We start from the raw sequence: 26918 nt of genomic DNA, 5'->3' as shown, positions 1-26918 counted from the left end.
TTGATCTGCGTGTTGCCACAACAAAGTTATGGCAACAAGTAGTCAGATTGATGGCTACATTAGCATTTCATACTGAACTAAATACTTTTTTTGATGGAGGACTACATAGCCTGTTAAAGAACATGCTGTGACATGGCCACCCAATAAATATATGCATCACAGGAAACAATTATCATCATTACGTTTAACACAGCTAATGGTGAGAATTAACACCTCGTTTGTTCAGAGGAATTAAACATTTGGAAAAATAAGTTGTTCCCATAAGGACTGTAGTTGAACAATCATGTAACGTGAATGGCATTAGATTAACGCAGGAGATAGCTGAAATGTTTGTCCTGCCCACCTACACCAACACCTCACCTCTTTTCTGACTCACTTAAGTGCGTAACTGAGACTGTTTTCTTTTCCTTAAACTGTGGGCCAAAATCCACTGGATCGAAAAGAACAAGCACTGTGTTTACAACATGCCAATGCTGAAAGAGCGGCTGATGAGCATTGCAGATGCAATGCATTCAGCTGAAATCTCTGGCGGAGCTACGATGTGAAGAAACACTGAACCGCTGTGGCTGCAGGGAAATATTCCTGGTGTGAATCATGCTCGTGAATGCTTTCACTAGTGGCCATACACCAGTGTGAACGTCACACAGCCTGTGTAGTTGATGCGCTCTGCTGCTGAATCTACCGTGTGTCATGCCCTACGCTGACACCACCTACCTGGACACACACACCCATTGAATAAAAAGGAGAAGAATGCAGCAGCAAGCCTCTCCCCGGACTGAGCAGGGTGAAAAAACATTCTCCAGAATCACACCCATGTGGTCAGATATAGCTGCAGTCACTAGGGAGATGAGAAAATATCAAACAATAACAAATGATGTCAAAAGGGTGTTGGTTGACGTGCTGTATCGTTATATATGGCTAATAGCTCAAAATAATCATACACTGAGCCATACCTGTAATTTTTGTGGGTTACTCCCTTTTCAATGTGAAATCCTAAATGTGCAGGCTCCTGTCTCGCTGTGACATAATCTTAAAAGTATGACATTATCTTATCTATGGCAATACAAAAAGAAAAATTTCCACTTTCTTGCAGCTTTGCTAGTGGACTGGACTGTATCCGCTCTGTAGCATAGTTTCTAACAAGACAAGGACACTGTGGTACTGCATGCATTTATCTCCCTCTGTATCATCATCATCATCATCATCATCAGATCATGTTACTGCTGTTCACAGTGAACAGATGCCACACTCTGCTGCTCCGCAATCAGAGCAGTTCACCACATCCTCTGCATGCACCATTAGCCACTCCTCACCAAACGCACTTTGTTCATTAGATGCATGCTCTTCAATTCTACTGCTGCAATGATGCATCTCATTCAGAAACTCCTTTGATACATGGTGAGAAGTGTTTTGGTTAAGTTGGGGACTTTTGTCTCCACAAAAGTTAATTTAATATGAAAAAGAAACTAACAGTCTACACCAGCTAAAACTGAAAACCACAATTCTGTGAGACAGGAGCCCAAATAGTGCTTTCATCTTTCTTCAGACTTACCAGATTGTACTGACTTCCTGTATGAGCGTGCACATGTTCATCACAGAGGAAAACTGCCTATTATAGTCCCTACACTAACTAAAAACACCCCAAGGTCATAGCATTTACCAAATTAAAAAAGAAAAGGTAATAAAATCAATGCAACAGCAAAATATGTTTTCTCACCTACTCACTATTACTGACTATCCGTTTGCTAAATTATTGTGGTCTGTTTTTGGTTCCTGGATGGCTTTATTTTGTCTGAGCAACAACACAGCATTTCCTCAAAAACAAAAGAAACCAACACAATATAAATTGAGAGGAGGGTAGGTAGCATGAAAAGCAGCCAGGCCGGGCATGATCACAATGGGAAAGGTACACAAACAGCAGGCGGTAAGGATTTGTGAACATGATGGTTTCACTGGGACTGTTCTGGATTTCACATGTACTGTGAGAAACACCTCAAGTAGTTTCCCACCTGCTGAGCTCTCAATACAGCGCTGTTTATTTCTAAACACTTGATTAAGTGATCTGGAGCACAGAGGTGGAGAACTAGCCTGAACTTGAACCAAGGTGGACCTGCTAAATCAGAGCCAGGACCCTCAACAGGTCACTTCTACGTGTTGGAGAGAGGAGATGACAAATGTGGCGCCTGGTCCAGCTAATCCCTCACAAAACACAGTCCCCACTCTCCTGAACACACATGGATGTGGGGCTGAGAGGATGTGCAGTAGGTAGATACAGGAACCCAGCTCTCTGTCAGTCTTCAAACTTCACATCAATCATAAATAAAGAAGGCTTCACTGCTTCCTCTAAGGTTCCCACACTTTCTATGAACGGATTCAAGTCTCTGAGATTTTATAACTACAATAAACTCATAATGAATCTGCCTACATGCCATAAAAACACCATAATTTATAGATTAGATATAGAAAAGGCTTTGACGCTGAGACACGTTGGACAACAGTTCGTATATCCACTTACCAAGGTGAGTGCTTCTCCACCTGTTTGTTTTTATTCTGGGCGTTCCTGTAAATGTACTGAAAACACAGCGAGGAGACGACAGGACCCAGTTCACCTCCGTGTGGAACAACGACCGTCTCCAAAGTCCGAGCTAAACAAAGCAGCTTTGTGAGTTTCCTCCGTCAGTTCCAGGCACTGGACTCAGTCGTCGCTTGTCTGTGTCTCCGTGAAGGTGTCACGCGTTAATGGCACCACCTGGGAGTCCGCGCGCTGTACTATGAGTGGGACGAGCTCGCGCTGCCATGTGTTGTCATCAAAATAAAGAGTTTGACACACGCGCAGACAGCGCGAGGGGCGTGTCCCATCAGCCAGGGGGAGGTGAGAGGAGAGGAGGAGAGGAGAGAGGAGAGGAGAGGAGAGGAGAGGAGAGGAGAGGAGAGGAGGAGAGGAGAGAGGAGAGGAGAGGAGGAGAGGAGAGGAGAGGAGAGGAGAGGAGAGGAGAGGAGAGAGGAGAGGAGGGGAGAGGAGAGAGGAGAGGAGGGGAGAGGAGAGGAGAGGAGAGGAGAGAGGAGAGGAGGAGAGGAGAGGAGAGGAGGGGAGAGGAGAGAGGAGAGGAGGGGAGAGGAGAGGAGGGGAGAGGAGAGAGGAGAGGAGAGGAGGGGAGAGGAGAGAGGAGAGGAGAGGAGGAGAGGAGAGAGGAGAGGAGAGGAGAGGAGGAGAGGAAACAGGAGAGGAGAGGAGAGGAGAGGAGGAGGAGGAGAGGAGAGGAGGAGAGAGAGGAGGGAAAGGAGAGGAGAGGAGAAGGAGAGGAGAGAGAGGAGAGGAGGGAGGGGAGAGGAGAGAGGGAGAGGAGAGGAGGAGGAGAGGGAGAGGAGAGGAGAGGAGAGAGGAAGAGGAGAGGAGAGGAGAGGAGAGGAGAGGAGGAGGAGAGAGGAGAGGAGAGGAGAGGAGAGGAGGAGGAGAGAAGGAGAGAGAGAGGAGAGGAGAAGAGGAGAGGAGGAGTAGGTAGAAGGAGAGAAGAGGAGAGGAGAGAGGAGGAGGAGAGGAGGAGGAGAGGAGATGAGAGGAGAGGAGGGGGAGAGGAGAGGAGGAGGAGGACCGAGGAGACGAGGAGAGGAGAGAGAAGAGAGAGAGGAGCGGAGAGGAGAGAGGAGAGGAGGGAGAGGAGAGGAGAGGAGGAGAGGAGAGGAGAGGAGAGGAGGAGGAGAGGAGAGAGAGGAGAGGAGAGAGGCAGAGAGAGGAGAGGAGAGGAGAGGAGAGGAGAGGAGAGGAGAGGAGAGAGGAGAGGAGAGGAGAGGAGAGGAGAGGAGGCTGTTGAAGGGAGAATTGAGTCGTTTCCTAATGACACCTCGTTTTGTGTCCGCGCGCCACCTTTTGACGGAGCGGGGCAGAGCAGCACGTGCGGGATCGCGGGGCAGGAAGTGACTTTCACCTGGTGTCACAGGTGGAGGTTTGGATAAATGATACATGAGTCATCTGTATCAAACGGTTTTATATGAATAGATATGACATTTAGAAAACATGTAAACAGTGTGAGAGCGAGGGGTCAAGTGTAACATCTATTATTAATTATAATCTAGGCGGTGTCACGTTGTATTGTGCACATGCGCAGTTAGACCATTTAGTTGCGTGAAATAAATACTTTTGGTGGTATGTGCATTTTTAGACGTAAAAAAATAAAAACACACAATTATCAAAAATAAAAATAGATTACGATATACTTAAACATTTAAATGCACTGTCCGTCCAAATAAAAGTCAGCACTTGTATTTAACTAAACAAATATGTAAGAGCCTCTCACTGGATAATTACTGCATAGATGATTATGTTACAGCTGAGAACAAGTTATTTAACTCTAACTGATGCAGTAAGTAGCTGCTCATTTCTTAAACAACCATGTCTGAAGACACATCCCGTGGAAAAGATGTTTATCAGTTTCAGAAGAGTCAAATTATTGGCATGAATCAAGCAAAGAAAACAGAGAGAAGCCTTTATGCAGCGGTCTGACTCTCCTGTCATCAATACAAGATCTTGGACAGGTAGTGTATGTATTCAATAATAGTTTAAAATATGTATTTATATTGGGTTTTTCTATTTCTCTCCTCAATGATTATATTGAGATTAAAACAGTAATATGATGCATATACAGTGGCAAGAAAAAGTGTGTGAACCCTTTGGGATTACGTTTTGCATTCATTTGTCATAAAATGTGCTCAGATCTTCATCTAAGTCACAACAATAGAAAAACACAGTCTGCTGAAAATAATAATACACAAACATTATATGTTTTCATGTTTTTATTAAACATAACATGTAAACATTCATCTACATACTTTTTCTTGCCACTGTATTATTAAAAAAAAACGTTTCAGTGATAATTGAAAATTTCAATATTTGAGTGTTTAAAAGATTATATATATTTTTTCTTTATTGAATGTGTATGTTTTTGTGTGAGGTGTTACAGAACCTTTGACCTCCACTTACAGGATCAAGTGTAATGTATAACTCACTCAAAATAAAGTTGTACCAGCCTAATTGATATAATACATTATCGTACTTGTGTGAATGTATCATACTAAAATATCCCTGTAGATTAAAAAGTTTACATTTGACCCCAAATTGTAAAAGAACACAGTGCAAACTGTGTGCTGTGTGTTAGCCAGTGGTACAGGCAATGCATGAGATTGCATGTAAGAATAAATTTCACTACACACGAGTGATTTCTGGGTGCAAATGTCAGTTAGTCACGAAAGTGCGACTGAGAAAAGACTGGCTTATATAACAGACCATGATCCAAAGCAGACCTCAAACTACTTCAAGACAGACAAGCTGAAGGACTGACCCTCACAATGACTTGAACATAACTAAAAAGTCAAGTTTGACAGCGCTGTGTGTGCAAGACAGACTAAAAATATCTCAGATCTTCGAGTGGTCTGCAAGAGAAGTGGGTGAAAATTCTTCGGGAATAATAAGAGTCGCTGGCTGCGGAAAGTGTTTACAAGCTGTGGTATCTGCCAAAGTACTGAGTCCTGACGAAACATTTTCACTTTACGAAATACAATGTACTGTTTATTTGTTTTCTATCTTCACAAGTTAATTAAATAAAAACACATAAACGTGAAAACTGTCTCATGTTCTTATTACTTCATCACTTCAAAAAATCAACAAAACGTGACATTTGTCAACTTGAAATTGTAAACGTTGGTGTCTTGCTTGGGGACAGGTTGGAAAAAATATAAACAAATCATTCTTCTGATACTGTAGTACTGAAGTACTGCATGCTGAAACCACTGCATGAACATTATATTTACTCACGTACTTGGTGTTTGAATTAATACAGAAAAGAATAAGAACAAAAACTCCTCTCAGTATCACTCTGTAATGTTTATTTGCTTGCTTTAAAAAAAGATGCGTACCATACACGAGATACATTGTTTCATGAGGAAATATATATTATAATTTTAATTTGATAAAGCGTTACAGTCTGTACAATCATCTCCTGTGTCAACTAAATCTGTTTGTTTTTTTCGTTTTGTTTTACAGAGAAATCATGAATATATCAAATAAAATTGCAAAAGGACCTCATGATAAGTATTTCTAATGAAGCTTAGAGACGTCACACCTATCAGCTGGCACAAACATAGTCTCTGAAGTGAGAATGATGAAACATTGTGGAAGCAGTAAAGGCAAAAGTAGCAGAAATAAAGTGAGGTGGGATTTCTCTGAGGTGAATTTGAAAAGACATGTTATTAAACATTAGATTTGGCACATACCACATTATTTCAAATGCGTTAACAGATCATTAAACCATCTGGAGCAGAGGCACTGTCTGGATTCATCTTAGAGCCGTTCACTACAGCTCATGCTAAACCACATATAGCACAGGATGTGCCTCTTGAATTCCCTCTTTGTTATTCCACTTCATAGTTTAAGACGGACAAAAAAGCCTAATACTCTATAATGAATAACTTACTTAACAAACCAACACATGCATTACTATTATTTGCTCTTCTGCATAGCCTCGTGGAAGGCTGTAAACTTCTCTCAACATGTCCAAGCCCTGACTGGTGCTTTACTGTGAGCACACATCTATGTTCCTGCTGTTTCCTCAAACCTGCCCCGGGTATTTTCAGAGATCTGAAAGAAAATCTGAGGGAGATATTTGAAATAAACATTAATAATTCAACAAAGTGCTAAAAAAAACCAAAAAACATCTGTGATCCATCCTCATTCCGATTTCTCTGCAGTGGTTTGTGATGTGGTGACAAAAAAAACTGAACGCAGCATCATGCTGTACATGTATCAGCATCAGAGAAAGGAACAGTGCTGTTCAGCGAGAAGGAATGCAAATTTCCTGCAGCTGCAAATAGTTGTGGAACAAAAAAGTCCATTCTTCACATTTGAAACAGTATCATCAGCATTCATTCTTTCCCCCTCAAGTGGTGTGTGTGAAAACACTCTCAAGTCTCAGTGCCACCCACGCACGCACACACACACATGCACACGCTCATGCAAGGAGGTGAGGTGAGAAACCACACGATGTCCCTGCTTCACCTCTGTTCTGGGAAACAGGGTGGGGTCTGACATGCAGGTTTGACTAAACCAGGCTTAGGAGAGTGGCGATCAACGGGACGAAGACACGCTGTGCTGTCAAAGCTGGATTTGCTGGATTGAGCTGGAGTGATTAGCTGGGCTCTTATAAGTCAACATGGATGTGGGCAAGCGGGAAATGAGGAAGTCACACTGGTGCCACATAATTCCCAGGAAAAGTCCCAAAAGCATGAGTCCGTTCTGACGTACCTGCAGGGAACAGGGTAAACACCACGGTCACTTAACAGAAACAACTCAATGTTTAAACACTTCAGGTTCACTGGGCCAATTGCATCTGCATTGTTTTACGATGACCACTAGAGGGGGAACTGACACTGCAGAATAAATCTAATCAACACATCCTTCACTATGAAGCAACAGTTTTCACATAATGTTTTGACAAGGAAACCAGAGCTTGGTGAGCAGGGTGAGAAATGAACTATGAAAAATATCTCAAATATCTAAATGATAGCATTTAAAGCCACCTAATATTACGTCTGTGCTCTCTGCTACAGCACCATCATAAAAATACCTAATCAAGGAATATGTTGTCGAGCAGAGGCAGTAGCAGTAGCAGAGGCCGCTTTCTGTAATTTGAAAATAAATCACTACACACTTTACCTACAAACCAGCCATCATCACATTTCTCCATCACTTGCACAATGTCTCCTTCTCTGAGCTCCAGCTCGTCTGAATTCTGTGGTTTGTAGTTGTAAACAGCTTTATATCTGAAATTGGGGACGCAGAAAAAAAAGTGGACTGAGGCAAATTCACCAAAACTTCAACACTCGATGTGCACTGCAACAATATGCTTAATTAACATTTGAATCTTGAGACATACGGTTGGCGTTGCACCACTGTTGAACCAAGGTTGTTTGGCACTTGTGTTTGCAGCAAAGCGCTGACGTGTGGATTAAATGGAGCAGCCGAGTTTGCTGTTGCACCCTGAAAGAAATAGAAACCTCATGTCAGGCATTATGAAATGGGGAATGATGAGCCACATTCCTGTCAACACACATAAAAATAGAAACACCATGGGTGTGAACATGCGGTGACTTTCTCGGGGAGGCGGTGAGAGCAGACCTGTGAGGGGTCAGTGAACCTGGGAGTGCTTGTTGTTGTAGCTCCCGCTGTGTGCGTAGACGCTGACGACAGAGTGGAAGGTGAAACTGCTCTAGCTGTGGGGCTCTGGTTAGCTGAGTGTGTGTCAGCCAAGTGGCTGTTCTGGTTGGTGGGTGGAGACGGTTTGGAGGCGCTACGGGACCACCAATTAGCTGTTTCTTTGGATACAGGTGTCAGGTGGAGGGGGGAGCGTGACTGTGAAGCTGAGCTCCCATATGGTGCAGGTAAAGATGGCGACAGGGGGGAGTGCTCCTGTTTGGAGCTGAGGGAAGTGGGGGTGAAAGGTGACAATGGTGACAGTGGACAGGGTGAGTGGAGTGGACGTCCTGGACTCTGAGGTCCAGGAGAGACAGGTGACATGGGACCCGATGAGTAGTCATCCGTGAAGTATTTGGTGCGGGGCATCTTGTTGACCTGGACATAACTGGCAGGGAAGATGCCGCTTCGACTGGTCCCTGAGATCCTCCCCTCCAACCACTGATCATCAACACGCCTGGTTATACTGATGAGCTCCCCCTGAGGAGGAAAGAGTTAGCAGAGTTAGCTATTCTACAGAATACAGAAGAACACGCTTTTAACATGACTGTTTATGTGCAGCATCATTATCTATGACCATTCATCTCCTCATGGCGTTTAAAAAAATATAAAATATAAATGTTTTAAAGCTGCACTGAGGAGCTTTTGCCTGAAGTGGCAATGTTGTTAATTGTTTTATGTTTGACGGATAAATTAAATCAGAGCTCATGGAAATATGACCCTGATGCAAATTCTGGTGAAGGTGGTAAAGAAATTGACCCACTGAACTTCCCTTGACCGCTGTTTGGTTTTGATCTCATTTATAAAGGAATAGTTTGACATTTTGGAAAATACACTTCTTTGCTTTCATGCCTAGAGTTATATGAGGAGATTGTTGTCAATATAAAGATACAACTAGCACATTCAGAACAAAGTGCGTTGCATGAAGACGGGACACAATAACCTGCTGTTGCTAACATGCTCCAAAACAAAATGTACAGGAGCCCAATGAGGAAGGAAAGCTCAACTGCAACTCTATTTTTTGATCAGTTTGTTTTTACACAAAAATATATTGTCCAGCAATAAACACAGTGACACAACTTTCAAAATGAATTTTGTTAGTACTCACTTTACGAAAAGAAAGTTCAACAGGTAGGTCAGCGTTGAAGTTATACAGAGCAACAGCCTCCCCATAATCCAACACCTGTAGAGTGGGAGACTTTATAGGTGTGGGCTTCTCTGTAGGAGGCAGGATCTAGGAAGGATGGAGAAACAAGTTTTTAGTATTACATGACCTGAGATGAGATAATAAACACACTACAGAGAAGTTGCATTGAGTGAGAGACACGAAGAAGTGTACCTCAACGTAAGATGTGGGGAAGATGCCGGCCCTTCCGTGATGTTCTCCTTCAAACCAGTTGGCATCTACCTGTCTGTGGATGTAAACAATGTCGCCTTTCTGCAGTGTGAGCTCCCTAAAGAAAGAAACACGGATAATGAGAGACACAAATTGGAAAATCCATGAGCTTGGACTGAGACACTAGAGTTCAAAGTTCAAAATACATATGTCACATATTGTTATCACTGCAACTCACTTGGGTGACTGAGCCTGGAAACTGAACTTGGCTCGTGCTGCTTTCATCTGGAAAAACAAGCAGATGTGGTCGTCACATGAGCAATTTACAATCTATTCAGATCCCAGTGACAAAATGCTACATAACAAAGAGATTTTTTATTCTCTAGCCTTTATACTAAAAGGAAAATCATAGAAACGTACCCTTTTCTCCTCTTTCTTAGGTGGGAGCTCCATAGTTTCATGTGCAGGTGAAAGACGTTCTACTGTGGAACAAAGTAAAGGCACAATGAGATGTGTGAGGTCTAAAACGCTCTTCTGTTCAGCATGAGCTGTTTTTTAATGTGTTGCCATGAAAAAGCAATCAGTGACTTAACAACAGCGGCACACAAGTTCTAAAGGGATCTTAAATTTCCAAGTAAAACAATGGGTTAAAGCTAATCTTCAATCGGGTCTTCCGAGTTCCACTTCCTATATTTGTGAGCTTCCTCCCCACCCATCTATAGCACCTTCTGTTTCTATCGGAAAGACTGCAAAAGCTTTCCATGCTCGGCCTTATCTAAAATATGAAATACCAGAGCAGAAAACAATAAGAGGCTGTCAAAAGATAATAGATAAAAAAAAAAAAAAACATTTAGCACATGTGCACTTGGAAAGTGCTTTTTTTTATTATTTTATTCAAATTGTTACCAAAGCCAGGTCAGAAACTGAGTGCATGAATGTGTAAGGGAAGAAATTTATGTTTACCATATGTTGAAGCAGCGGCCGATGATGTGTCAGTGGAGCCGAGGACCGACTGCTTTGATGCTGATGAATTGCTGAGAAAGTGAAGAAAACCTACATTATTCGAATGTTTGTATTTCTGTCAACGTGTCTTCCTGTTCTGATGACAACAAAGGACAGACTGTGTAAATGTGTGTCATCTTCCTGCAGATTTACTACGCCGCACATCTGTTTGCAGCTGCTGGTTTTCATACACTGGACAGAGATGAGACGACTAATCAGACAAGTGAAAGGTCAAGCAGATTATACAGTGTGACTCATGCTGTTATCCATGAATTGAGAATCTGGTTTAGATCAAGTTTGGAGCTTTAATTGTCTCTACAGTCCCTAAACTCTATTCGTGATCATAAACTTGAGTCCGCCTGCCTTCCTCTGAGCTCATTTGCATATTTTCAGACAGTGTTGTTTTGTGTTAAAGTATTTGCAGCTGGTGGCCTCAGTTAACCAGTGTTTCTGAAACATAGCAGGAAAGAGTAAAAATCGGACTAATTACACATGCCATTTCAATCAAAGGATCTTTAAAAAAAAGCTCCTTATCGAACCTGGCTTACAAAGGTCAAAACCCATGAGTCCAACTGAGCAAATAACAGCGAGAATCCTCTAAGAATGCATTACACACATGGAGAGAAATGTGGAATGCTGTCTGCTGTTTGAGGCAGCAGAAACTGTACTTTCAATCAGTGAACGTTTGCTTTCTAACAGGTTGTCTAGCACTGAGAGTCACCTCATCAACTAACTTGGTGTTGTTCAGGTCCGACCAATCAAAGCGCAGGGTGTCTTAAAACAGCAGGAAGTGATGGGCAGTTATTCCGAAATGAAGCAATATCAAAGTGGATTAAACGGCGTTGGGGTGTTGTGATCAGAGAAGGTTTGTTATGTGATGACTGACCCTGACCTTTCTATTAATGTGCTCTCCATGTCGCTCTACAATATAATTTATAATTATCTGTGAGCAAAACCTCCACACCTTACTGCAGTGCCACAGCTTTGAACACACTTGTTAACATTAGGTGCTAGGAAACATATCACAAGTCCCATATTTACTTTAATCAGCTCTGTTGATGTGTGTGATAAAAACTCACAAGTTCAGTAAATGTGTCACCCCATGCTGCTGAGTACAGTTTAGAGTAATAGTTTCTTATAGTTTCCACATCAGTTTGTTTAGCAATGTTGTCACTGACCTGTAGTTTGTAGTGCCAGTCTTTGGAGCAGTTACTGGATCCCTGCCTCTGGCCTCCTGCAAGCAGAGTTCACATTAAACACAGTTTGTTCCCAGCAGCGCACTCTGTATCTCACAGCTGAGAGGAAATCTCACAACAACTCAAAGTAGAGGTGCTGACCACTCCCAAAGGAGCAAGAAATCCTCTGGGTCCTATCCTCCTTGGGCTACAAACAACACAGACGATTTAACCACAGAAGGATAAGGAAGAGCACAAGAATCACATTTCTGGCATTCACATCATTGTCTAAAACAAGCACTGTGCAAAAGGAAGTACTAAGCAAAAATGATTCACAAATATAATCTACAATAGTTCAGGAAGGTGGGGGTGGGGGGGTCTTGCAGGCAGGTGATTAACATAGCAGATCAATCCAAGTGCAAGGCAGGCAGGTGATCCCCAGGCTGTCATCCACGTCACAGAGAAAAAAGTAGCAAGCAGAGGAATCTGGCGTCTCTAAGTGGGAAAAGTGAGGGTGAGGGTGGATGAAGATTTTACTAAATCAGGGGGGGAGATGCTTCAGCAGAGAGAGTCAGGAGGGGGGCTCAGTACCTCACCCCGGCCTCGACGTTCCTTCTTCTGGGAAAGTCTCCTTTCCAGGCCCTGGATTTCCGAGTCCAGCTCAGCCTCAAATCGACTCAGCTCAGAGACCAGACTGGCCTGAGCCCGAAGTTGGAAGGGCAAAATTAATAAAGCTAATACATAGTCTAAATGTTGGATCTAACGGTGTCCGTTTTCAATGGTTTTAGAAAGTGTATTTTCATGGAGTGAACTGAGAAATTAAAGACGGGTCTAAATCGCTCACCTCAATCGAAGGGGACTTTGGCTTCTCCGGCTGTCGTGACGGGGACAGATGAGCCTAAAGACAGAGAAACAACAGTCAACACAAGTTGCTTTTCCAATGAAACTGTTGCTAAACCTATCTGATATAGGAACACCTGACTGGATTACTAACCAATGTGTCCCTCTAACAGCTTAATTCTGCCATGCTGCCGCAGTTCCACAGTTATTTCCACTGTGTGTTTAGGTTAAAGGTTCAAATTGTACTTTAGCTTTAAGTTCATGGGACATGAACATGTCTTCTATTTTTTGATGAAGTTATTTAATTAGCTAGCCCATCTTAACCCATCTAGTGAGTCGCTTTAAAGGCTCGTCTGGCAGGAATTACAGGCATCCTGCTCCACTTTCTTCCTTTTTTTCTCGTTTTTTTTTTTTTTTTGTTAAAACTAAATCCTTGGCTGAATGTGTCTCTTTGAATGCCAAAACCTTCCCCTGAGTCCTAACTACAATCGCAGACATAATGTCACTGTTGAGCAGCACAGCGCCTGATATGGTCCGTGAGCTGCTTTTCTCAGCGCTGTCCAGAGGGTAGAACATTGACTGCTGTCACAAAGAGGAAATGAAGTAAGCCTCCATGCTGTGAGCCATTATGCACCATAAGAGGTTAACACTATAATACGGATCACAAGACACATCACCTCCTGTGGGGGGAGTGGAAACAAAGATTCCTTTTCTTACAAGTGTAGACACAAGGCACAGTATGCACCAGATCTGGGACATTGTTACTAGAGCCAAAAAAAGAAGCTTTAGAGACATTGCTTGTAACTCCCCAGGGGTGTTTAAACACAGAGACACATAAAGAACAATAGCACAGTCAATTAAAACAGCTCCTGGACAGTTCAGAACGCACAAGGAAATCAACCACGGCCCAACCTTACCAGTCCTTCAGCACACTACCTTGTAGAAACACCTATAAAATACGTCGATTGTGTCTTTTCCTTTCTGAAAAGTTACATTACTGAACAAAGAAAGCCTATTGAGTCTCCTGAATAAAAGTGAGCACATCTGGCGGTAAGCATCAGTTACCCTGCCAAATGACCACCAGTTATTAAATATCTTGCGTGAGAAGATGAAATATGAGCCTAAGACTGTAATCCTTAAAGAAAAGGTGCCCATCCTCAAACCTGCTCTTGGCTCCCACACTGGGAAAACAGAGAAAGACTAAACAAATAATTCCTGCGATCACAGCCAACAACAATGCTGCGTGACTCTAGAGTTCAAAGAATCAGATGAAAACATGGCTTCGTGCTGGAACCAAAGTGATTTTCTTTATTTGGTCATTTTTAAATTCATGGCAGCATGTGTGGTCGTACCTGGCTGCGGCTTTCTGAGGTGGTGCTCTTCCCAGGCTCAAAGTCGAATATGCTCTTCGGTTGAGGGTGTAGCTTTCCTGGGTCTGACAGCTTATCTACATCCTCGCTCCTGAAACATAACACCCCAACACACACACACACACCATGGACAGACAACTTACTGTAATCATGGCTTCATGGGAGCCTGTAACAACAAATCCAAACTTGTCTGTTCCACACATATACCATCTTTACTGCTCTGAGCCTGTTTTGGTTGATAAGACGTCACCTGGAGTCTTTATCTGATGTCAGAAATTCACACTGGTGTGCAGGCTGTGCTAGCTGCTGGTAGTAGTAGTAGTGTGAAAGTGATAACTGTTCAATCTCCCCAGTTGCTAAACATTTCAAATACAGCACCTAATTTAATTCCATGTCTATTTGTAAAATTTAATTATTAATTATTAACACTATAGGGGGAAAAAAGCTCAGGTTGACTTTTTAAAATGGTCTAAAGGTGTGGATGTGAGTAATTGTCAATCTGTCTTCAAACTATGTGCCGTGTGATGGATTGTCAGTTTGTCTGTCTTCTCTCCAGTGCATGCTGCGATATGCTGATAAGTCCCTTCATGACCCTCAAGCAGTTACATCTGACTCACCAGTCTGGTAGAGCTCCATAAGGTGTTAGTCTGAAGAGATTCTTGTCTTCTTCTTCTTTACTTTCTTCAGTGTTGGCAGCTATCTGGTGCCCTGCAGATCAGTGGATTGCTGCAGATCAGTCTTAAGTAGTGATTATGTGACCACGAACGGGACAATAATCTTACTTTGATGGATTTACTTACGTTCGGCTGCCCAGGGCTCTGAATCCTCCAGCTCAGATTCTGATTAACAAGTACAACAGAGACTGTTTTTTTGACTTGTAACACTGCAGTGCTCTATAGCAGTAGATGAATCAAAATAGGTACAGTGCCTTCATATTCCCTGACAAAATGGCTGTAATTGTCTTGTGGTGAGACCTACCCGCCCTTAGTAGTATCTTACATGTTTGCTAAGTAAAAATAATAATTTAACTTTGTAAAAATTCTCTGATGAAAGTAATTGTCCTCAGCCCCAAATTGTACTAGTACTGCAAAATGTATTCATTATTTATAATGGGTCATGTGGGAGTGTTGTATATTCCATCCATCCCTTTTCCTAATGATTTTTCCTGTTAAGGGTGCTGAAGCCAACCCCAGCTGTCATTGGATGATCTGTGGATCACACCCAGGATGAGTCGCCACTGACGTATAGAGACAGATAACCATTCATGCATATGGGCAATTTAAAGTGACCGGAGTACCCACACAGGTACAGGGAAGACATGCAAACTCCAGACAGAAAGACAACCACCACACTGCTGTGACCCCCATGTTGATCAGTATATTATACTACATTCAATAATTTGATGATTCTGTCTGATGTATTCATGTCATGTAACTCTGACTATCAGTGTTATAGTTGTTGGAGCCAATTTTAGCTGCTTTAGATTTGAACTGTTGCTATAAAAGTCATCATGTTTTATAAACTGAACTGAATAAACTAAGCTACTTGTTACTTTTTGTTTACTTAGTGAGTTGGACAGAATGACACTGTGTTCACATGGTTCTATTACACCAGTACTAGAAGTAATCCTCAGTACTAAAACTAACATAGCTTAAGATGACAAGTCGCTGTACGAGAGCAACAATATACCTCTGAAACAAAGCTGATCCAGTTTAATCCGCTAAAATCACCTCTGAGAGGTGGTGGTGCCTTTAACAACCAAATAACAGGGAATGTGCGCCTATTACACAACATGTAATAGAAACAAATTACCTGCTTGATTTGGGAGGGGCTGAGGTAAGAAGTGGGGTTATTGGCAGAGATAATAAGCAGAAATGACATAAGACTGTGGGCCTCATCACGTCTTATTTTGCCTGTGCAGTAATCTGTTTTCTGTAGTACCTGACACTGACAAAGAGGAATTCACTGTGGAGTGTGTGAGAAGAGACGGAGGAGCGGGAGGAGGAATGTCCTTACCCTCTGGCTTCTTGTGAATCTGTCTGAACATGCTCTTGTACCAGTCTCTGGGCTTGTTCACGCTCTAGTATAAAAAAGACAGGGGAGGTGCATAAAGTAAACAAACCCGGTGAATAAGGCCTCGACAAATGTTAGACCTCAGAAATAACATGAAAGTTAAAAAAGGAAGCAAAAGAAAATAAGTGTATAATTTAACAGAGTTTGAACTTGTCTTACTGATCTGGAGGCAATGGGCATCCCAGTTTCATCCACTGGTCCGATTCCTGAGAACTTGATAAGCCTCTCCTCCCTAGTGGGGCCCCAGCTGCGTGGTAAAGAGGCAGAGCCCTGGACGCCGTTGGACAGTCCACCTGTGTTACAGTCGAAATCTTATGATTGTATCAAATAGGTTCTTCCATAATTGATGATTTCAGTTGATTTCAGGAGTCAAATAAAAGCAGATTAATAAAAGTATGAAGTCATTAATCACATCACATGAAAAGTAGGGATGTGTATAATTTACAATCCACTTCAACTGGAACTTGCAATTCAGTTTACACTTCTATGAACATTTCATTTGAACTTTTATTTCTTTCAATTTCCCTAAATCATAATTTATTAAACAGAAATTTGCATTTAGTTTTAAAGCAATGTGTTAAAAATTCTTACCATGTGCCTGTGAGGGGCCATAGTATGCTCCAAAGCTGAGAGTTGTTGGTCCACTTCCATTGACTTCTGATACCTTGAGAGGGGCAAATTACACAAATACATGGTGTACGTCTCAGTGTAATGTAACTCACAGCTGCAAAAACATGTCCATCACTGGATGTATGGCCTGTGATGCTTCACTTCTCCACAGGGAGGCGCACTTGTTTACTCAGTTTCACACACTCAACTTCACAGTTGTTATCAACACAGTCTCCAGGATATTTATGTGCATACCTTGAAGTCTACAGATGGCAGCCTTGCAGAGCGAAAAGGGCTCGTAGGAGGAGTCGGGAGTCCAGGGGAGATGACCACTTCATGGGCCAGCTGTGGAGAAGTTAGTATCTCCTCACCTGAAGAAACTCCAGGCTCCCCAGAGAAGATAATTCGGGAGCCATTTGGTTCCCCAATCACGTCTGCAAGTTGCTAAACACAGAGGAAATAAGAAATGTGGCTAGATACAAACAATGTGTGAACTTTGCTCCTGTCTTGTCCTCGTCTCGGCCCTGGAGACGCAACACTCTCTAGGGGAGGTCATGTGAACTTGTTAGTGGCCCCCGTTATTCTACAGAGAATAACTGGATTCTGTGGGGGAGCCTTTGATGAAAAGCCTCCTAATTTATTTAAAACAGGACCAGTGGGAAGTAGTGTTCCGCCCACTTCATCATCTTTCTTGCCACAACTGCAGAAAGGCCTCATTCAAGGTACAGAGAGGGGCACAGAAACAGGAGAGGACCATTATGAACCCATTAACTCCCTATTCACCAGGCCTCTCTATTCTCCAGCCAGGGGGTGGCGCCAAGGCCAGAGAGGGTGGGAAGGGGGTCGTTGATGTCAACCTCTAGCCGTCCAGCAGGGCTAGAAGTGATCTTGTGGTTTCCATAGAGATCCTTTTACCCCCAGCCAGTCCGTGATGACCGCTCTAGCTCTTCTATTGGAACACTACATATTTTAACCAGGTGCTTTGGTTCTTTCTCTGCGGTTGCCAGGAGTCATGGGAAAGTGTATTTTGTGGTTGTGGTAGAACCAGTATGTGCAGGTTAGGATGTGCATGTTCAGGAAAAAAGTGTTTATTGAACAATTAGAAAACGATTTATATTTTACTTATTAAAAAAAGACTTTACCTGAGACTGCATGTGCTCGGATATGGTCCTTTTGTGACAGATATTAAATTTGTGTGGCAAGCATCAAAAACCTGCAAAGACAAAAAAAAAAGAATGTTCTGTTTTTTAAATAACTCAGTATGAGATCATGCAGCCATTTAAAAAAAATATGTTAATGTTTATTTTGTCTTACAGTCAAGTCTGTGCAAACTATTCTGTGGCAGACAGCAAATCCATTTGTTTTGTTTTATCAAATGTGCTCAAAGTAATACAGGACTTTGTGGTGATGTCTGTAGAATTGAAATTTTCCGTTACCCACTGTCATCAAACTCTTGACAACAAATACACAACACATTTTCTGATATAGAAAACAAGTTGTCAGGGCCTTTAAGGGTTGTAGATCTTAGATGAAGTTCCTATTGGCATAACAAGATCGCTTAAAATGTTATTCTGAGCATTGCAACATATCCTTTTAACCCTTTGAGTCATCAGTTGTGAGATTCAACAAAGGCCTGTCATGAATCACATTTTACATCCAGCAGCCTCGATGACTGTTCCACTATCCCATCCCACTAGTATTCCAAAGAAGGAAAGTTAGCGTCACCCACTTTTCCCTGTTACTAGGGAAAAACCCACCCAAAGCAGAGTGACTCACACGCTGGCTTCGCTCTTCCCAGGCATACAATACCATAACAAGCTGGACAAGAGGTGCTGGTTGATGGAGAGGGTTGTGTTGTCTACTGAAAGTGGAGGCCAGCTTCTAATCAATTGCACCTCAGAAAAACAGATTAGGCCTGCTGTTTTAACATCAAAGGCAAGGGGAGAATGAGGGGGGAGGCCATTTCCAGTCCACCTCTCATCTACAGTTGCTAAATGACCCATAATAACAGTGTTGGTATGGAAATCATGGCCACTGCTCAGCCCTACATCCATGTAACTCTGGCCTCTGCAGAAACAAGCTTCTTTTTAAAAAAGGATTTTAAGTCGTTGTGTTCTCAAACTGTGTTCAAAGCCAGTTTTATCCTGGGTAAAACCGTCAGATAAGAATATAAAAGAATAAGGTTAATACAGGAATTTGGGTTTATTTCTGTTCTGCACACGATGGCTTTGTATGAGCCAGGACATTACAGGCTGAGAGCCGCCCAACACCATTTGCACTGATGAGTTTTCCATGCAGTATTTGCAGCTGAGCATTAGAAACTATAATCACTGTGGTCATGACCAAGAACACTATACGCACCCTGTGTCTCCGTTGTACAAGGTTAAGAGACGGCACATAGTCCACGCAGTGATACAATCAATGTTCCAGTTTACAGACAACAATGTCACTCTGAGTCATCGTCTCCCAATAAACGATGTTACGTAACAGGCAAAATATGGGAACCGGAGGATTGTGTCAACAACAATACCATTACCGCTCATCCATAACAGATGACCTATGATCGCTCATCGCAATCACACACAGTTGATTATCTGTCTAGCACTAGGCAACGCTGCACTCTACTGATTTAGTGTTGATCTATGAAGTCCCACAAGAGAGATATCCTGCCTGTTAGACAGAATAGTTTTCCCTGTTTGCATTAACTAATCTAATTCTAGCTTGTCCTACAATTATTAATAATACGGATTACTTCCTGTTTTCATTGTGTTAATAAAAGGTTGACACTCCCTCCACTGTGGGGCCTAACAGCTGAACCTCCCTGCTCAGTGAAGTAGCATCCTGATGAGTAAGCTCATGTCATAACAGTGTCTCATTTCTCCAGGGAGTAAAAGCCAACAGAGAAATACTCCAGCACAGCATGCATTCCCTGTTCGGGAGCACCAAACACAATCCTGCCTAATAAGGAAAAATCAGTGTCGATATCTTGTAAGAAAATCCCTGTCCAGAAGTCTGGCTCTCCCCTGGTTTGCTCCGAACGCCCAGTGCATTCTTATGTAATTATTTAGACTCAACAGCCTTCAGACGGAGAAGAGGGGGTTAGAGTTGATGGTGTGTGATTTCTTTCTACAACGTGGTTTGTTATTTCTCAAGTATTTACAAGTTAAACCCCTGCTAGGTGAGAGGTTCATTATCACCACCACTTTAAGTTTCGGGATGCAAGAAAAGCAGAGTCATAAAGGGCCCACGTGCAACTAAAGAGTCTGGTTTGTCCAGCTTATAGCATTTACAAAAGGTTATGTACTCATTTATAATTAAAAAAGGTATAAAAACAAGTTCAACTGGTTAAAGTGAATTTGCAACATTTGCGTTCATGGGAATTCACAAAGAGTTTTGCTAAAGCTCAGTTGTTCAGAGTTGACGTGTGTTGCAGCTGCAAACGTGGTTCCTCAACTGATGAACAGATAATGTCACAGGTTAAAAAAGGAGTGAACGCTCTTCTCTCTTATATATATGCATAGTTGTAGACGTCTCTTCTGGATCCAATGCATCTAAAATACTCCTTGACCTTGTGAGCGTGTGCATTGTTACCTAGCTTGTTTTACATGCTCACAGAATAGTAATGAGGTGGCGCGCTGGCTGAGATTTGTTGAGATCATAGTGTTTCCTGATCCAGCTCAGCACTCTGCTAGATGCATGAGCATACAGCTGTGCACAGAAAGATGGTCTGTTGATTAACTTGCATGATTTGCTGCATGTGTTGTTCATTTTTGACTGATTGTTCCATTCAATCCCCGACCCCTGCCACCTTCTGTTGTTTTTCTATTCCTAGACTAAGGCTTTAAACAACATGATGCACAGAAACTGTGCCTGTTTCTCCTCATTTGAGAGGAGTCCAAGTATGTTTTCAACACTAACCTCACATGGTTTGTATTCTGTAGGCACCCAGAAGAGCATTATATGTTTTGTTAACTAATTTTCTGATTTGTTATGCTTACGTAACTTTTATAAAGCACTTAGTTTCCAAAATTCAGTTGATTTTTTTTTGTTTGTCACAGTTAGTTAATTTATTTCAGTTGCAAAGAACGAAGTTTATTTGTGCAATTACATTTTAATAAAACTAAGATCTAAGATCAACTCTTTAAAGTTGACACTTATAGCACTCCAAATGGGCTTTAGCCCAGGACAGGGCAATTGAGGACGTGCAAAATGAGAATCAAGGGATTTTTAGTATGGTAATCTCTGACTTTGGCCCCGGAAACTTATCCGGTCTCTTGAAGCTCTGACCAGATGTTACACTCTGCAAACTAAGAAACAGAAGTCAGTACAGCTCCCTCAGCTGTGACTCAAATTATTATTTGTGGGGAACAAGCATTTCTTATTTCTCTTTTCTCTCCAAAAGGGAACGGATGAGGAACCAGACTATCATCTGAAGTTGCTGAGCCAGAGCAGACTTACTCAGTCTGACACAAGGTCACTGAACTTCACCGCACCCCTGTGATTCCTGTAAATCGCACTGGGAGATTTCCACAACATGAAAAGCAACAAGTAGTAATGCAATCATCACAGTATTATGAAAAGAAAAAAGTTTTGTAGGACCTTAAAAATGTGTGAAAACACAAAATAATGCTATATATCTACTAGACTACAAGTAAAGACTACAGCGCTTGTTCATGATCATTTCCCTCTGTTCTCTACTGTCATAGGAGGGTGTGACCAGGTCTTCCTGAGAAGACCCTGACCCACAATGACCCCCTGCACCACATACTCGCATTGTTCTCACCAAGAACCAGGCTGTCAAAGTGCCCACACATATCCTAATGAATAATTGTCACAGTGTTGACCCTTGAACTTCTGTGATCTGTTGGTGCCGCATCAGGAACATAATGATTTGTGGTCAGAGGGAGAATAGTGCTGTCTATAAATCATCTATACAAGGTAAGTGATGGTGGAGAGAGGACAATGGACTCTAATAACACTAATGCAGTTCACAGCAAACAAATCACTTAGGAGCTGATGTTCATTCATTAGCGCAGGTGTTGTTGTGGTTGCTTCTGTGTACAGGGTGGTGACCAGAAACAGCCAGTTAATCATTCACTCCACTGCTGCACATGGTCGGATAAATGCATACAAAAGGAGACGTGCCAAAATACAATCTCAGTATTTGCTTAAGGTGGCCGTTTGGTTTGGTCGAGCACTTACCCACATCATGTAAAAGCTGAAATACTATTAAACACCCCCCTATCTCTGCCCTCTAATGAAGCATTAGAAGGTCAGGACATCATTTCCTGAATGTAAGCTGAGAACAACGTGGCAGACAGACGAGTCAAGTGTTATCGCCCATTTCCACGTACGCGATGTTCCTGCTGTTAAACAAGTCACATAACGACACCATAAAACCAAAGAAATCCTGCCCTAAAAAGTAATAAGGTAATTACAAGCACATTTGGCAAAAAAAACACGAGGAGCATTTATTCCTAAACACTTTAAATGAGTCACTCTGCAGGTATGTGAGAGATGTTAGAGGTCCTGTGAGGTTGATCGCACAACTACGCTGTCCCTCGGCAAACTAGCAGATGTGTGGATGCAGCCCATACAAGGTCCTGAAGCTGCGAGTTTATGATATGCAGTTATTGGGGGATACACACATTTATCAGGAGGGAAGTATTTCACCTCCTTGTATGGTGCTCCTCCAGTCGGAGCAACAGGAGGGGGGGTCGGCCTGTGTGGTTCTTGTCAATGGAGAGGTGATGTGTTCCCAAGAGGATCTGCAGGCTCGTAAATCACAGCCTCTCTCCTCAAGCAGAGCACTCAGCACTCAGCTGAAGCACTGAGCAGCTTTATCACATTTCCTCTTCCAGTATCGCAAACAAACGTTTGTTTCCAAGCGCATGTGTAAAAGTAAAACCCACATGCAGCGAGTGAAAAATGTCACAAATCCTCATAGCTATCATTTTACATCATCAAAGCTGAGGGCAGCCGCCTGTGGATATGAGCACTGGCAGCTAGACCCCTCAGCAATATAACAAAGGGAATCAGAGCCGGCTGTGGAAATCACCCTGACAGTAAGGGGAGCCTCCAGTGATGCCCGGACGGTCCTTGGGCCATTACGGCTGATGCGAGAAAGGATTCTCACAGATGATTATGACCTCTAAGTCTCTGGGGCTCAAATATGACCTGTCACAAACTCCTACTCACACATACCTCTCTGGGCAGAGCAATGAGGGATGACATGTGGGGAAACACTGCACACAGTGCCCTCTCTCTCCCTCTCTCTCTCTCTCTCTCTCTCTCTTTGCCTCCCACGGGTCTGTTTCAACACCAGAACTCCACAGATCACATGGGTCAACGTGTTTTAGGTGCCAGGGAAAAAGCATCCATCTTTAAAAGACGTCCCACTAATCCTGTGGACTAGTGTGTGAGCCCTGAGCAGTCAGACAGGTTACATTTACAAAACAGCTGACTAGACAGACGCACGTTTCTGTACATTCACACATGTTTCACGTCGCCGCCTATGATTTAAATCTGTTATCCCATGGATAAGAGTCTACTCACCTATACGCACTTCAATTCCTGTTTTGGTCGTGCATGTAAACCACACTTCAGACCTTTCCTGCACTTTCTCTCACCCTTCAAACCAGCCAGGACACACAATCTCTCTCTCTCTCTCTCTCTCTCTCTCTCTCTCTCTCCCTCTCTCTCGCCCTCTCTCTCTCTCTCTGCCTGCCTCCGCACAGGACTTCCCGGTTGACAGGCATCGCCATAGCAACCCACTTGAGCTGCCGTTCACCCTGCTCTTGGCTTGTCAGCTGAGGGCACCTCCTTCCTTAAGCAGCCCTATTGTTGAGATAAGGTGATATTTCACAGCACAGGGTTAACCAAAGGGGAATACAAACAGTTCATCACCTCCACCTTCCAGGCACTGCCCAGTGACTCCATGACAGCCTCCCCCCCCGAACTTTCTCCCTCCTGTGCCTCCCTCTGCTATTGTGTGTGTGTCTGTTTATGTGTGTGTGTGTGTGTGTGTGTGTGTGTGTGTGTGTGTGTGTGAAAAGGCCAAGTCTCTGGCTAGCTAAAGGCATGAGGAGAGAATAGGAGCTCCTTCTGTTCCCGCAGCTCTGGAAGTGTTTCGGAGTCATTACTTTACAACAGTGACAGCACAAGCCCTGCTGACTTTTCTCACCACAGCAAAGCTGCTGGGTGTCAAGACTGCAGGAAACAACCGGACTGAAACGTATTTGCAATGTTAACGGCACATTATTCAAAGTAGGAGATGCGGTGTGTGAACAGATAAGTCTGGCAGGACGGTCCAGTAAAGCACATTTTTTTAAATCCCACTGTTGCTCACTCACACCATACTTGCCCAAATAAATCCAGGATTTCCAGTTTGCCTGCAGTTTTTGCCTGTGACAAAGACAAACTGCAAAACCTGAAATTTTGCATGCTGACAGGCATGTTTTTTTTTTGGCAGAGTGTGCAGCAGGTAAGCTGAGTCACGAGGTCCACATAACAGGTGAGTGATCTAGTCATGTGCTGATAAATGCTGTCAGCCTCTTATGCAATGTGAGTTACAGCGATAAACTAAAGACAGGACAGAGTGTATCATTTCACAGGGTCTACTCAATGGTCTGTTCATTTGTTTAAAAGTGAATGTCTGCGTCTGTGTGTGTGTGTGTGTGTGTGTGTGCATGTATGCTGGCCCGTTCCAGCTTGAATATGAAGGACTCAGCAGTATTTAATAATTCAGTGGTCTGGCTTGGTACGGCAGGGCAGATATCCATTTACTGAGCCTGTACTCCACACAGGCTTGTTTTTGCCAAACGGTTGAGCTGCTGAACCTGAGGCGAATCTGGGCAACACAGGCTTCAGACAAGGGGCTGCCCTCATAATCTGTGTCCTGCTGGACTAGACTTTCACCCTGCTGTGATCACATCTAACAGCTTGTCACTCTGTAGCTAAATGAGGTAATCACGCAGGACGTGATTGCAGCTTTGGCCGGGGACATGACACCTCTCCCACACTGGGCCGTTGTTCACCTTGTCCTAAATAAACCCCGAGGCTTTATCTCCTCCTGTCCCTTTGTATCTCAGAGAGGCAGGAGGATAGACGCATGATGTTTTCACTCAGTCCTCCTGAGATGAATGGATCATCCAACCTGTCCTTTCCCTCTGAGTGCTGTGTGCATGTATGAGGCTACAGAGGCTCATTAAAAAGCCTGAGAGCCATTATTTATTTACGGAGTGCGAAAATATTGTCATGGGTCTGTATGTAATCAAAACCTGCATCACTTGATGCTTACAGCCCTCAGCTTTGGTTCAACGTCTCTCTGCTCTGAGAAAACAAGGGGCAGCAAATCTGGAAAAATCCCAAGACAAAGTTATCATGAGATGAAAGTGTAGCTGAAGCGTTACGACTCAACAGGTAAACAAGCATCACTGGAGGTCAGATAAGGAGCTCTGGACGTCATACGTCACTGTATGTGACGATCACACCACAGGTTGTGCTCTGCGGCAGCACTTGAGGAATGTTCATGAGAACAAACGCAAAAGCATCAGAGTTTATTTTAGCAGTAAACATCTTTTTTTTTTTTTCTGAGCAGTGCCTGTCCAAAGAGTCTGTTGGATGTCCTGGACAAACAATCTCATACATCCTCGTGGGACTTCTTGCCCTGAGGATGCTTATTTTGAAAGATTTTGGTTTGGGCACATTACGTACATAACAGGGTAACATTCACACAGTAACACGTTACATACAAAAACAACAAACATGCACAGTCAAAGATTCACTTCTACCCCTTCATAGCCACTATTTTTCCATTTGCTGCAACTTCTAAACAATTGTCTAACAAGGGTCTGATATAAAAACGACAACAGCACAGCACAGACAACAGCCCCTTCATGTCAGCCACAGCGGCTTCAGGTGAGTCAGTGATGAAGGACAGCAGTGTGATGCTCACATGGGTGGCAGAGACGGTTTCCTTTCAAATATTACATTTAAAATTACTTAATGACAAATCTGCCACGGAAAATGACACAGGACGGAAACCCTACTTTCCTTTTCAGCTGTCAGTGTTTATTCCTTATGATACTAACCCTTGTTCTAGTCTCTTTGCAAAGTCACAGCACAAATTGAACAGTACTTACAGGCGCGTGTAGGCTGAGCAGTGAGGTCTCCTCAGTGTGGAGGGAGAGAGGAAGTGAATGAAAAAGAAGGAGGGAACCACTGCTGCTCTTCTCTCCCTCTCCCTCCCTTTTTCTCTTTCTCTTCCACTGGCCAACAGGGTGTCTTTTATCTCTGGTGAATGATTCAGCGTGGGTCTGAATGTTTGACTGAGTGTTCGTAGGCGTGTGTACATGTATGCATGTGTTTGTGTGTGTGTGTGTGTGTGTGTGTGTGTGTGTGTGTGTGTGTGTGTGTGTGTATGAGCGCACACTTTAGAATTCATCGGGGAGAAGGCACTCAGTAATAGTTTCCATCCACAGCTGGAAATAATAGAAATTCCCATACAGGCACAGGCTCGGTGACACCGCCCTCCAGTGTTTCATGAGCAATGAAAAGAGGAGGCGATTTCCAAAGCCATGGCAAGAAATACGTGTGACTGATACACATGTATCTATTCATCGTGTTAGGGATTTAGATGTTGTTAGATGTCTGTCACGTTCAAAGAAAGAGCCGTCTAGAGTGCCAATTGGCTCTGTCATGCTCACTTGTGACTTGGCAAGTTGATCTGTACGTCCAGGAAAGAGGCTTGCACTGTGTATAAATGTAAATATGCACACATATGGCCCACATGCATGCAAACACTTAGAGAAGTCTCAGTGTTTCCATACTCTGTTCCTGTACCAGCCCCCACATGAGAAAACCCCTGCAGCAAAGCCAAATGTCCACAGTGTCATCATAGTGGATCTGCTGTAATTGTGTGAAGCGTTCATTAAGCTCCTGAGAGGTTTATCTGTCCCTTCCCTCTCCCAGACACCTTCTGGTTTCCTGCTTCCAGAGTCTAGAAGCAACTCTCAGCTGTGCCATCCAAGATAAATATTTAACAAGCTGGCTGCTTGATCAGACACCAAAGGTCGCATCTCAGTCAATGTCTGGAGTCCATCTTAGATGTTAGATCCATGAGATGTCAGCCCACAGCTCGAGAGTGACACTCTGTGTTACTAACAATAGGACATATCAGTCCAGTAAACTATTTACAGATGAGAAAAGGCACATTCAAGCCATGATACCGACTTAAGAACAAATCACAAACAAGTTGCACATGAACTCCA

At 43.1% G+C, this 26918-nt stretch overlaps 2 protein-coding genes across 7 annotated transcripts in view; both read right to left on the bottom strand.

The window, feature by feature from the left end:
* The window catches only part of pdlim2 (PDZ and LIM domain 2 (mystique)), a 30727-nt gene extending 27921 nt beyond the window's left edge, over positions 1 to 2806 (bottom strand). Inside the window, exon 1 of the mRNA XM_026343736.1 lies at positions 2516 to 2806. The gene's annotated coding sequence lies outside the window, so the exon portion shown is untranslated. The remainder of the gene's footprint in view (positions 1 to 2515) is intronic.
* A 3053-nt stretch (positions 2807 to 5859) lies between these two features.
* Positions 5860 to 25920, bottom strand: sorbs3 (sorbin and SH3 domain containing 3). 6 transcript variants are annotated; one of them, XM_026342957.1, is made up of 21 exons: positions 25791 to 25920; positions 17790 to 17860; positions 16903 to 17091; positions 16630 to 16702; positions 16198 to 16331; positions 15982 to 16045; positions 14766 to 14804; positions 14583 to 14673; positions 13948 to 14056; positions 12600 to 12653; positions 12347 to 12454; positions 11759 to 11814; positions 10542 to 10612; positions 9999 to 10060; positions 9817 to 9863; positions 9582 to 9696; positions 9351 to 9476; positions 8168 to 8722; positions 7926 to 8029; positions 7706 to 7812; positions 5860 to 7294 (listed from the first exon to the last, which is right to left on the bottom strand). In XM_026342957.1, exons 2-21 carry the CDS (start codon positions 17799 to 17801, stop codon positions 7233 to 7235), a joined length of 2178 nt encoding a protein of 725 aa, XP_026198742.1. In that variant the 5' UTR covers positions 17802 to 17860; positions 25791 to 25920; the 3' UTR covers positions 5860 to 7232. The 6 variants fall into 6 exon arrangements, with proteins under 6 accessions (XP_026198742.1, XP_026198745.1, XP_026198747.1 ...); XM_026342960.1 differs by having other exon boundaries at positions 5860 to 6643; XM_026342962.1 differs by having other exon boundaries at positions 8621 to 8722.
* Between the last annotated feature and the right edge of the window lie 998 nt (positions 25921 to 26918).

This window comes from Anabas testudineus, chromosome 9 (assembly GCF_900324465.2).
Source record: "Anabas testudineus chromosome 9, fAnaTes1.2, whole genome shotgun sequence".
Lineage (NCBI taxonomy): Eukaryota > Metazoa > Chordata > Actinopteri > Anabantiformes > Anabantidae > Anabas > Anabas testudineus.
The sequence above is the reverse complement of the archived record's forward strand: the minus strand, read 5'-3'. Positions and strand labels throughout refer to the sequence as shown.

Bases quoted from the DNA above. Each gene is read 5' to 3' on its own strand.
- sorbs3 (XM_026342957.1), bottom strand. The intron at 16,332-16,629 runs GTAAGAATTTTT...ACTGTAACACAG, and splicing joins TGGCCCCTCACAGGCACATG to GTGGACTGTCCAACGGCGTC. The intron at 10,613-11,758 runs GTCAGTGACAAC...TCACTTTCTCAG, and splicing joins ACTGGCACTACAAACTACAG to CAATTCATCAGCATCAAAGC.